Source organism: Marmota flaviventris, chromosome 8, assembly GCF_047511675.1.
Source record: "Marmota flaviventris isolate mMarFla1 chromosome 8, mMarFla1.hap1, whole genome shotgun sequence".
Taxonomy (NCBI): Eukaryota; Metazoa; Chordata; class Mammalia; order Rodentia; family Sciuridae; genus Marmota; species Marmota flaviventris.
In genome coordinates, this window is record NC_092505.1 from 57,364,338 (window position 1) to 57,377,183 (window position 12,846).

General features: G+C 36.9%; 1 protein-coding gene across 3 annotated transcripts in view; it reads right to left on the minus strand.

Annotated features, from left to right (window-relative positions):
• Positions 1-12,846, minus strand: part of Slc15a2 (solute carrier family 15 member 2) — a 34,804-nt gene that overhangs the window by 10,988 nt on the left and 10,970 nt on the right. For all 3 annotated transcript variants that reach the window (XM_027936027.2, XM_071615292.1, XM_071615293.1), the window contains 10 exons: positions 11,038-11,128; positions 10,638-10,715; positions 5,586-5,668; positions 5,090-5,176; positions 4,847-4,936; positions 4,711-4,755; positions 3,348-3,380; positions 2,405-2,493; positions 1,144-1,225; positions 234-368 (listed from right to left, as the gene is read on the minus strand). In XM_027936027.2, the coding sequence (XP_027791828.2) occupies positions 234-368; positions 1,144-1,225; positions 2,405-2,493; positions 3,348-3,380; positions 4,711-4,755; positions 4,847-4,936; positions 5,090-5,176; positions 5,586-5,668; positions 10,638-10,715; positions 11,038-11,128 (813 nt within the window). The remainder of the gene's footprint in view (positions 1-233; positions 369-1,143; positions 1,226-2,404; positions 2,494-3,347; positions 3,381-4,710; positions 4,756-4,846; positions 4,937-5,089; positions 5,177-5,585; positions 5,669-10,637; positions 10,716-11,037; positions 11,129-12,846) is intronic.

Here is a 12,846-nt window from a genome sequence, read left to right on the forward strand (position 1 = left end):
TATAATAATAAAAACTTGAATGTCTATAGGAAAATATTTAAATTAACTATATATATATATATATATATATATATATATATATAGGATGGAATATTATATACTCATTAAAATCATGTTGTCATAAATTATCTAAGAACACAGGAAATGTTTATGATACAATTCATGTTAAGGAAAAAAAAATCAAGGTCAATACAGTACATAAAGCTTCTGATTCATTCAGGTTCATAACTCACCTGAAAGGATTTGATGGACTCTATCAACAGAGAATGATTTCCATTTCCCAGCACTGTCACTTTCACTTCATCATCTGCCAGGTTCAAGATTTGTAGGTAGATTTCTTGTGAACCTGGCTGGGGTGGGGCCATTCCCTTAAAACAAATAACATATATTAGAATCACCAACAAATAACCCTCCCGGAACCTGATAACACATAACTTGGTCCTGCTCTGACAACCTAACCTATGTAGTCAAAAGGACATGGTTTTCTCCCTCTGAAGAGCATTTGGCACTTGTAATTTGGAAGGATGAGGTAGGAGGATTGCAAATTCAAAGCCAGCCTCAGCAAAAGTGAGGCCCTAAGCAACTCAGTGAGACCCTGTCTCTAAATAAAATACAAAATAGGGCTGGGGATGTGGCTCAGTGGTTAAGTGCCCCTGGGTTCAATCCCCGGCACCCCCATCCCCCCAAAAAAAAAGAAGTGTTCGGTTTAGAAAACCCTAATGGTAACTTGAAGGGGGAAACAGTTCAATGAAGCAGGCACCAATGCCAGGAAACAAACTACGTGTTTTTCAACTCAGTCGTGACCTTACACTTCACTCCCCATTAATGGCTTTTTGACTGCCAACAATAATCTATTAAGTATTTGGAAAGGCATCACAAAAGCCTGTGTTCCCTAAACAGATGGCTAGATATCTTGGATATTAGTGTTTGGGAATTCCCTGAAAATAAATTCCGAATCATTCATGCAAAAGTTGGGCCTCATTTTGCATCCGTATCTATTTACCTATCATGCATACTTATCATGCACTTCCTACAAAACAAATATTGTGCTAGGTCCCAGGGAATCAAGAGTGAACAAGTCAGTACAGTGAACAAGACAGATATGGTCCTGCCCTCCTGGAGCTTAAGATTTGTTGAACTCACATTTATTTTTATTTCTATCACTGCTGCAACTGCAAATGCCAGGCATGCTAGGATCATACCAACTGCCATTTTCCTGAGTGATCTGCAGACAAAAGGGAGAGAGAATTGTTCTATCCTTTAGACTCTACAGTAAGAATTCCAAACTCCTTAACCTATCATTAAAGACCTTTCCTGATTTAGTACCAATTACTTTTCAAAGCCTTTCCCAGAACTCTTATTAATACATCTTCTCCCCCTTCTTTCACTAGAGGCACATCTCTTTGTAATTGTACCACCTTTTCCCACCTCTACCTTGACTTATGATTTTCCAATCCATTATGTCATAATATCAAAAATAACAGCAATACAACCAGATTTGTTGAACATTTACCATATATCAGGTCCTGTACATGCTTTAATTTATTTTCTTCTTCAAAAGCCTTTTTTGACCCTGGTGACTGGAAGGACTCTCTCCTTTTCTACACCTTTCTACCATTTTCATCTTCCCTTCCTAGAGAATTTAACATAATTTACCTATGTAATCGTTATTCTCACATGTGCTCTAGCTCCCTTACTATTTAGTAAACCCCTGGATGGGAAAACCTGTGCTTGATTTACATTTGCATAGCACTTGGTCCTGAACTGCCTGATGTCTGTTCAGTGAGTGGTGAGTAAATAAATGATAGGCCATTTGAATGCGGTAAAATAATAATAATAATAACAATAAAATAATAATAATAATAAAACAAAATAATAATAATTTTAAAAGGAGACTTGAAACCCTCCTCTGGAAAATATTACAAAGAATAACTTCTATTACAAAGAATAACTTCTAAAATAGGAGAGAAGGAGTAATTGGGAATAATTCTATCCTCTGCCCAACCCTGTCCCCCGCTTGTTTCACAGGGACAATGGTAAATTTAAAGGAATTAATTATCATCAAAAACTCTGGGCTTCTTTGAAGAAGCAACATTCAAGGACAAAGCAACAAGTTGGTTTAGGAGCCTACCCTCATATACTTTTGACTTTTAATAAAGCCTGGACCCACCCCTTCAATATCACACACTTACATTCCTAGTGAAGGCTTTGACTCTCATTGATTACACCTAACTCCTACTCTTCAATATTAATAGGCACATAATTCAATGAGGAAAAATAGAAGCAAAAACAATAAACCAAACCCAGACATAATTAAATAGAAACATACAGGTATTGAATCTGTATCAAAGTGAGCAAAGATTGAATCAGTTTGCAGTTAATACAAGGTATAGTGAGCACTTACGAGAAGTTAATTCCACACTTGGAAATCAGAGGATAAATAACAAGGTCAAACAATGGGATGCAGACAAGAACCAAAAAGGGATTTAGTACCTGCAATGCATGGTAAAAAAAGATTAGCTACAAGTGTTCTCTCATAAGTGTGAGCACATGCTGGTATTCGCATGCTTGCACTCTCATCCACATACACTTTCACCTTAGTACATATGGAACGATTCCACATTTCTCAGCCCTTTATACCCAAGACTATTTTCCTTGTATAGTACCTTCCAAATATCCCAAGGGGCTAATTTCTCTCTGAGTGTGTTTTTCGGCCAATCAAATTTAGAGTTCTCCTTTCCTGCTGTTACTTTTAAAAAATTTTTTTTAAAAATTTTTAGTTGTAGATGGACACAATAATTTTATTTTGTTTATTGTTATGTGGTGCTGATGATCGAACCCAGTGCCTCATATATGCTAGGCAAGCACTCCACCACTGAGTCATAACCCAAGCCCCTACTATGACTTATTTTCATAGCTTAGTTTTATAGCTCAAAGGGAATATGACATAGTCAAGGGAAAGGAAGGAGAGAAGAAAGAAGTAGGTATTGTTGAACAAGAGGCTTAAAAGGGAACTGGGAGTCATCAACAGATTCTGACTTCATTGCCCACACAACAAAGGCTTATACTCTCTTTGGCAATGTTTCCATTACCCACTGCCTTGACAAAAAAGAAATCCAATGATTATACTTTACCTGTGGTGGGGACAAGCTCACTCTCCCTGGAATTGGGAGGCAACTACTTTCCTAATATTTAAAGTTTAAAAAGAATTTTATCATCTCTGCAGTTGTTCCTCCTCAGTATATAAGAAGAAATGCATCAGATTACAGCTGTTAATCCTAATACTGCAGGTAGAGGGATAGATGAGGAAAGAAACACATCCACATGCCTACAGGGAAGTCTCCTACCTGCATCTGGTCCGGCTGAAGCACAAAAAATCCCTGAAACATTATAATAAATGGTAGTGAGATGGTGCAGAAGACAAGAAAAGTCCAGATGAATAATCTTGCTAATTAGCAGGCAAAAGCATTTAAAAGAAAATTCATCAGATCTTTGGTTGATGACCACTATCTTGCCTGTTTGGGACTGAGAGCAGACTTGGAATGGCTTCTTGCTACATTTGGTGAAGGCTGATGGGCCTAAGGGAGAATATTCTTTTCTGTGTACATGTTGAGTATACCTGAAATGCTTGGGATTAGAAATGTTTTGCACTTTGGAATATTTGCATATATATATATAATGGAATATCTTGGGGATGAGACCCTAACCATGAAATTCATTCATATTTTATATTTTTCTCATACACATGGCCAAAGATAATTTCACACAATACTCATAATAATGGTATGCATGAAATAAAGTTTCACGGTTGGAATTTTCCACTTGTGGCATCACGTCAACACTCAAAAAGTCTAGGATTTTGAAGGGATTTAGATTATGGATTTTGGGGTTAGGGATGCTCAACCTATACTATACTTTCCTTAGACTTTGGAGAAAATAGAGTTGGTGTGTTTTTATTAATTTCAGCAACTGCAGTTGTAAGTGGTAATAATGAAAAGGAAAAGACATTGTTCTTAGGGTGAGGACTCCCACTGACACAGTGCTTCCAAAGTTGTTCTCCAGAGGGTCAACAAGAGGACCACCATGGTTAATCTTGGACTACTAGAGAAAGGGAGAGGTAAGATTATATTTAGCAGGCTGGCTTCAAACAGACTGGCTAATATGACTCTGGCATCACCCCACCCTGTCTGTCTTCTTCAGAACTATAATATCATAACCTAGGAAGTAGAACAGTTGAGAGCAGTGATGATACTTTGAGTGAACTGAAGAACAGCAATTGGAAAAAGAGAAAAGAATATTTAAAACTTTGCCATTCTTTCCATATCCTTATACAAAATGTTTTACGTCTCACAGGTCCCCTGCTGGGTCATGCCTGAGAGATGGAACCAGTTGTGTAATAACACCAATCAAACCTGTCCCTGCTTATGTTCTAGGATTAGCTAGAAGAAAATCTCCACCCCAGGTCTGTATCACTTCATTTGATATCCCAGTATCTAGCTACATCCTGGTATACTTATTTCTCATCCTTATGTTCCTGATTTCTAAAGATAAAGTTCTGGTTTTTATTTCATTGTCTGCTTAATGCCTAGGCTACATACACCTCTAAAATGATACTGTATTGATTTTTAGGCAAAAACACAAATAAATTAAATTTTCTTCAATATGGATTATGAAAAAAATAAACCTCTCTCAAAAATCTCTTCTACTCACCAAATTCCCATTCATCTTGGTGGCTTGCAGGGTCCATCGTGAGCCCTGGGGCAGACAAATGTTAATAAGTTAAATTTCTATTCTATGGGAGTAAAGTAGTGGAAGAAGGAGTAGCTTTCAAAAGGACTATTCTTACCTGCTGGTCCAAAAGAGCCCAGAACATAGGCAATGGAATATAAAGGAACAGTATCCTAGTCAGTGCCTTCACATCCATAATGAGATGCTTCTGCAGGGAGGAAGAAAGAATGGGCAGAATTGCCAGAAGTTCCACTTAGAACAGAAGTGCCCAAAAGCAGAAAGAGAAAAGAGTCAAATACACAGGAGAAGATGTATTTGGAAGACCCCATAGAGCAAAGAGACTTCTGCAGTGTTCACTTACTGGGTACTTCTCAGAGGCCCAGTCCAGCCAGTGCTGTCGCTTTGGAATATCCCCAGAACGGTTCTTGAAGCGGTTGGAAATAGCAAACTAGGGCAGAGCATAGATATCAAGTGAGAGAAAAAGATAAACCATTCTTTGCCTTTTCCAATTCTTTTTTCTTTTCCCTCTCACACACATACCTTTTGTGACCTATTCTAACTCTTTGATCTCATTAGACATTGAATTTCAGAATACTTAAGATATAAATTTATATTTTTTCCCATCAACATCTACATAACTACATATCAGAATATTTTTGCCAATTTCAAAAATGATTATGCTATTTTTTATTTAATGGTTAAGTAGAGATATGGAGGAAAATCAATTAGTCTCAGCTTGTCAAAAACCATGCATGTAGAACAGAGATCACAGAGAAAAATAAAAGGCCATTTTCAAAGGTGTATACACTCAGCATAGCATCCCTTTATTCTTTTGATTGCAAAAGGTAGGTACTTACCCAGATACATTTCATAACTTGAGCCACTATGTTTCCTTCAGGAGGTGGTTTTTTGTACATTTTGCTTCCCATTGCAAACACAACTGCAATTGATACACAAAACAATGTTCTTAGCATATCATTTGATGTACTTGGTGCATCAATGCTGAACTGTAGGAGTGATGGGCAAATCTCATAAAGAGATTACACTTCCTGACTTTGATGTTATAAAAATTACAAGCCAAGAAGAGATAAAATAGTCAACTTGTATCTATTGAGACTTTCATGTAGTCACAGAGATGTAAGTCATCTTTGGCTTCTCATTCTTCTTTCTCCGTCCTCATATCTGATGTTACCAACTTTCATAGATCCCCTTTCTTCAATGTACTGTCCATTGGCCCCATTTAGGTTACCATTGCTCCCACCCCTTGTACAGACTTTCCAACTTTCTACCCTTGATTTTGAAATGGCCACTAACTTGTTTTTTATCCTCTGATCTCTTCCTTTTTAAATCTGATGCCAAATTAAAACTTTCTTTCCAGAATCTACCTGAATTCCTAGCAGGAAAGATTCTCTCAAATTCATTATTAACCTACCATAGGAAAGGTTATTTGAACATGTAAATTATTAAGCATTTTACATACATCAACTGATTTAACCTGACAAAATATACATATCATTATCTTATACACAAATAAATCAAAGATTAAAAAATTAACCAACTTGGGCTACAGATGTAGCTCAGAGGTAGTGCACTTGCCAAGAATGTGCAAAGCCCTGGGTTTGGTCCCTAGTATCACTAAACCAAACCAAACCAAACCACAGTAAACAAAAAAAGTACCATGTGTAAAGTTATACAACTAGAAATTGTCAGGATTTTTTTTTCACCCGAGACCATTTTGATTCAAAAATCCATGCTCTCAACTACATAAAGCATCATACACTGTACTAGATACTACCAGGAATACAGGTGAAAGGCATGGCTCCTGTCCTCAAAGGACACCTCAGCCTACTATTTTTTTTAAATGTTTGTATTATTGCATTAAAGTTATACATAATAGTGGGGTTCATATTGACATATTCATAAATGCACATAACATAGTTAGCTCCATTTCAGGCTTCAGTAGTTTCTCTTTCCACCAACAATGCATGAATATCCAATACCTCACCCCCACACATCCTCACCAGCAATTAACATTAGTTGTATTTTTGCTAATTGCCATTCTAACTGTGGTGAGATAAAATCTTAGTGTATTTTTTATTTGCATATATTTTTAAATTTCCATATATTTGTTGGCCAATTATATTTTTTCTTTTGAGAAAAGTCTATTTAGATCTTTTGCTCATTTATTAAATTATTAGTTTTTTGATTTTTAAAAATTTTTTTATATATTCTGGTTATTAATCTCCTATGGAAGAGTAAGTGGCAAAGATTTTTTTTTTCCCTCAACCTACTGCTTCTCACCTTATGTTTCATTACTCTTCTTTAGGTACATTATGCTCTAACCACTATTCATCATTCTTACACAAAATTATATTCTGTACCATTTGTATTCTTTTTTTAAACATTGCTTAGTTGTCAATAGACCCTTTTTTGCTTGTTTATATGTGGTGCTGAGAATCGAACCCAGTGCCTCACACATGCTAGGCAAGCTCTCTACCACTGAGCTAAAACTCCAGTCCGCATTTCTATTCTTAAGCTCCTCCTGTTTTCCATAACCTACATCTGTATTTCTTATTTCCCTTTTATTTTTCGAGTTATTGGCAATAATTTTATGATTATGAAATTTTTACGATTATAAAATAGTAAGTGCCATATTTTTCAAGTTTACTAAGCTTCAATTAAAATCAGTGGAAAGATTTCATCTTGGTTCCTCTCTACGTATTTTGCCCTTTAACAAATTTCCCATCTCCAGCAAGATGCCTCTCTAATACATTTCTGCTAAAGATGGCTTTCTCAGTCACCAGTAGCATTTTCCAATATCCTTACATAACAGAACTCATGAGTCACCTTACTTTTTTCCCTTTAGCTTCATAATTTCTTCATCTTCAATCAGATTAAGTCTACAACGTCCTCTCAGTTTCCCCAAAGCTTCTTCAAACAGCATTCATTATCTATCATGACCTTCTTATTGTTGAAATAAAGAGTTCAGGAAAAGAATGATAATGCTGAGAATGAAGTGGTCAGATGAAGAGATACAAAAGAAAGATTTTGCATGGGAAATAAACTGCTTATGAAACTAAGAATGATCTAGGATAGGCCTTGATCCCTATGATAAAGGATGGCTTGTAATCAACTTGATAATGTCACACTTAAATTTTAAGGTCATTTATCTGAAGGAGTCAGAAATGTGTTTCTATACTATCTCCTCCCTCTAAGAGATGAAGTTGCTTACTACACGAAGAAAACTGAAGTCTTCAATGGAAATTCCATTTTCTGTCACCACATCCATTAATTCCTGTGTCCACATGCATCTTTTCCTTCCTCCATTTAGGTGAAGGTGATGTTCCTCCTCTGTCTAAAGCTCATTCTTCCATGTGGCTTTCGTACCAATGATACTGTCCTTCTTTTTTCATCTTCAACCTGTTTCTATACTGGATTCTTCCTAATAATATTTGGGCTCAATATCTCATCTCTTGAATTCCTATCACATTCCAGCACAAATACTTGCTGTTTTCACTTTTTAAACCTTATTCACTTCCAAATTACTCCAATCAGTCTAATATCACCATATCAATGACATCCTTGTTGCTATATGGATATTTTCACTTTTAGCTTCTCACCCAATAACACCTGTCACTCTGAACAAGTCCCTTCTTGAAATCCTCTTTGTATTCAGTATAGCAGGATTACCGCTGTGGCCATCCCTTCTAAATTTCATTTGTAGAATTTTCCTCTTTGCCTGTCCTTTATATGCTTGTGTGCCTTGAGGTTTGGTCCAAGGACTTCCTTTTATCTTATTTTAATTATCTCTTCTTTATCTGTGCTCAAGATTTAATTGCTATCCATGTACTCATGACTCCAGGTCTATATCTATAGCTCAAACAATTCCTCAGAGTCCTAAACCCGTTATTTCCAAATAACTATTTGTTGATTATAATTGTTTCAAGAACACCTAAAATGCAGCATATCTCAAACAAAATTCATCAACATTGCCTGTTCTCCCTCACTATCTCATTTGACAACCTCACTATCTACCCAATTGTTTGAGCCAGAACTCTGCATCCAACACTGACTTATCTTCTCCCTTATTTAACATCTTTAATCATACCTAGGCTTGTTAATTCTACCAGGGCCTCCTTAGTGAGTTGCATAAGGCACTTGCCTTGAGCACAAAATTTAAGGGAGTGCCCAAAGTGCCATAATCAAGATAAATATTATCCTTGCCTCACCTTAAACCCAACCTTTCTCCATATTACAGAGACACCATTACAAAATAAAAATCTAACAATCATTCTTCTGTTAAAAACCTTTTTCTTTGTTGATTCCCATTTGCTTAAAGTAACCTTCATTGTCTGGTTTCTGCCAATTTCTTCTTTTTATCTTTCTCATTTATGCTCCAGGTAATCTGAATTCCTTTGAGACCTTCCAACATATCATACTATCTTTCACCTTGTCTTACAAGTATCATGTTCTCTTTCTGAATCACTTACATTCCATTTTTTGGTTAATTGCTGCTCATTCCTGAGGTCTTCCCTTAGAACTAATTTCTTTAGGCAAACATTTTACAACTTTCAGTCTTAATCAACCATCCCTTCTATGAACTCTCTCTCTCTCTCTCTTTCCTTCTTCAGTTGTGACACTGACCATACTATACCATCAATTTCTGTTTCCTTATTTGTCTTCCACTCCCTACTAGACAATTTAACTTCCTGCAGAGAGTGAACTGTATAGTTGTCTAATTTACCAATGTGGCCCCAATACCTAACACAAAATCTGTCACATAATAGATATCAATAGCACTCAGAAAACTAAAGCAGCCAACTAATAATGACATCCCTTATGTAACATTTCAATTTATAAAACATTTCACTGGCAGCATCTCTTTTGAGCTTCACAATTACTTGATATGTAAATTTCCTTATTGTGCAATGACCTAGAGAAGGAGTTATAGTACTAATCAGTGGAAAATCAAAAAATACTTGAGAAAATATTTGGCATTGAAGGGAGAAGGAAGCAGAGAGTGTATGCTCATAGCTTTCCTGGAATACATTTCCTTGGAATTGAGAACTCTGAGAATCACTACCAGCCCTGATTTAATCCCAGTAGAAAATGAGCAGACTGAACATGGAGTCTCTGGACTCCTTGTCCTCTCTGGAGCCCTTTATGTGTTTGGACTGGCTATCTTCCGAGGAGGCGTCACCCTGAGTCTCAGAGTGAGAACAGGTTTCCAGGTCAATGATTAGAAACAATCATGCCCAAGTTTCCCTGTGGCCCGCCTAAACTAAGTAACCCACATATACTCCTCCTCTTCCAGGGTTTTTTAAGGTAAAGAGGATGCCACTTGATCTAAGTTGTGTTACTTTCCAACTACTTATTCTCCTCTTCTTATTCTCCTTGTTCCAAGAACAAAGTCTTTGGGAACATTGAAGAACAGGGCAAATATAGTTAAACCTAGAAACTGCTTTAAAAGGCCCACAGAACTGAAAATTCCATCTATTTAGCAAATAAATAAGTAACAACTGATATAAATTAGTTTGTGAGAGGATTAATTATCTCATTCCTTCCTTATAGCCTTGACTACACATTAGAATCACTTGAGATACTCTCAAACTTATAGATTCCCAGACCCCTGATAGGTCCTACATGTGGTCCAGAGACTGACTTTTTTATGGGTCCTTAAAAACTTCCTATCAGTTATGGAACAGTGGGCACCTCTTTTTTTTTTTAAAGAGTTCTGACTTCATTCATAATTTATCTCCAAAGTCAAGGGAAACCTCCTACAATAACACTTACCTGGAACATTAGCATGAAGGGTGAATGAAGTAGTTTGTGTAAAGTGCCTACAAGACGCTCTTCCAATTGAAGGCATCAGTGATTCTTAGTTTCTTTCCATTGCTAGCTGTACTTACCCAGTGCGATTACCATGAGCAGTCCTGGAACTCCAAAAGCCAATGCATAGCAGTCGTCTCCAAAACACTGCACATCTCCTGAAGAAAATTGGGGGAAAAAATTAAAAAGTAACTCTGGATCTTGACTCTTCAATATTTTATTCTATTTTATTCTTGATGTAGACACCACCATCCCTTTTCCTCCCATCACCCCTTTTTTGGTTTGTTTGTTTTTTGTTTTTTGGCCAGATAAATTCGAACTAAAAGAAATTATCACGGATTTCCAAGCCATTATAAAAGGAGAAGATGGACTCCAGGAAGCTTTGAACAGCTTTTTGGCTGGCCAGAGTAAAGCCTTACACAGCTTCCCCAACACCACCCCCTCCCCCTCCCCCACCGACTTTCAAGAGAGGATCCTAACCTCTCAGCATGGGTGTGATAAACGTAGAAATCAAGCTCCCTGCATTGATGGAGAGATAGAAGACTGAGAAGTATCTTGTCCGTTCCTCTGCCTAAAACAAACAGGATAAATCATCAGTGTAAAGTGCCTCTAGCTCCATCTCCCCCACATGTTCAGATTTAGGTGGAGGTACATACAGAGAGACAGATTCAGACACTGCCTCCATAGTATCTGAACATCCCATTAGATACTTAATAACCCCAGACACACATTTACTTATCTTTCAAACTCCAGTATGAGCAGCTTTAACATTTTTATACCTGAGCAAAAATGCTCATTCTGCCCTCAATGCCTGTACATATCTACTTTAACATTAATTTCTTTACATTATAAGTCTTTGTTTCCATTGGCTTTGTGTTCCTTTAGGACAGAAATTGTACCTTACTCATTCCTGTAATCCCTAATTCTTAGAACAGCATTTGACAGATATTAGAGACTTAATAAATGTTTATTGACCGTATTAGTTAAGTAAATGATAGATTTTGTGGACTGTATGATAGGAATGGAACCAAAACACAAGGCAGTTCAGTAAACTGTTGACCAAGCAGGATGGAAGATTTGCCAGTGAATACAAAAAGACATCAGTGGGCTTAGAAGTGGCCGGGAAAAGTTTGGAATTGGGTTTGTCCTATTAAATAAAATATATTTGTGAACCAGCTACTTAATAAAACACCTTTCAAGGAAAGTTGCTGATGAATGATTCATTATACATTGCTGTGCTTCTTTCTGGCACCTCGCATCTTTTCCTGACACAGTAGCACAATCAGTCCTTCCTCATGTTTAATTTATAATGTGCTTTGCTTCTTTTTCTGGTTCCCATTTAAACCTATTCCACTAATCTAATTTGTATAGCTCCATGTACATAGAATCCCACTTGCCAAACTCGGTTATTTTCCCAAGGTCAGCAAGTAATGAGGATCTATGGACTCTTGCACAGATAAAAAGTATAAAATAATCTAAATGGTATGATGGTAAGAGAAACACAGGAAGACAGGAGACACAGAAAAAAAGCAGAAAGAGACAGTAGGTACTATGTAAGAGAGAGGCTGGGGGAGGAAGGAGAGACAGAGGGAGACGGGAAGAGAGAGAGAAAGAGAAACATGATAAATAGCTACAAAATAAGGAATAGATACATGAACACACACATACAAAAAAAGGAAATTAAGAGCAAAAGATAGGAAGACAGAAATGTTGGCTAAGAATAGACTCTTCTCTTACATCATAGCTCCCTCATATGGGCTCATTTACCTTGGTCATATTGCTGTTTTTCTCCACTGACCATGGAAAGCATTTAGGGAAAGAGGGAAAAATCAGCCAGGCAAATTCCTCTATGGAAAGTTATTCTATTTCATTCCATTTAGTCTTTTCCCCCCCTCACAAAAATCTCAGAAACTAGACATGCTTACATCATCTCCACACCACTCAATAGCTCCCACTCTCAAAGGGCTTACCTTGCTTCTTAAATACCTCAAGAGCCGTCAACTCACTACCTCCAACTCCTACTGCTTGAAGTTTTTCCTTCCATCAATCAAACAGCTCACTTCCTTTAGCTTTCACTCATTGGTCTCAGGTTTATACACTAACATCCTTTCAACATCTATAAACAACTACTGTATGATATTTTCCTTTATTGTTATCCAAGGTAACTCTCCTCATTTCCCTCAATCTTTCCTCATACGTATTTTACTCCATCTTCCCCCCAGTTACTTTTCTTTGGATGTGTTTCAGTTTTTCTATTAGGGACCAGTATCCAGCATTGGACACAATTCT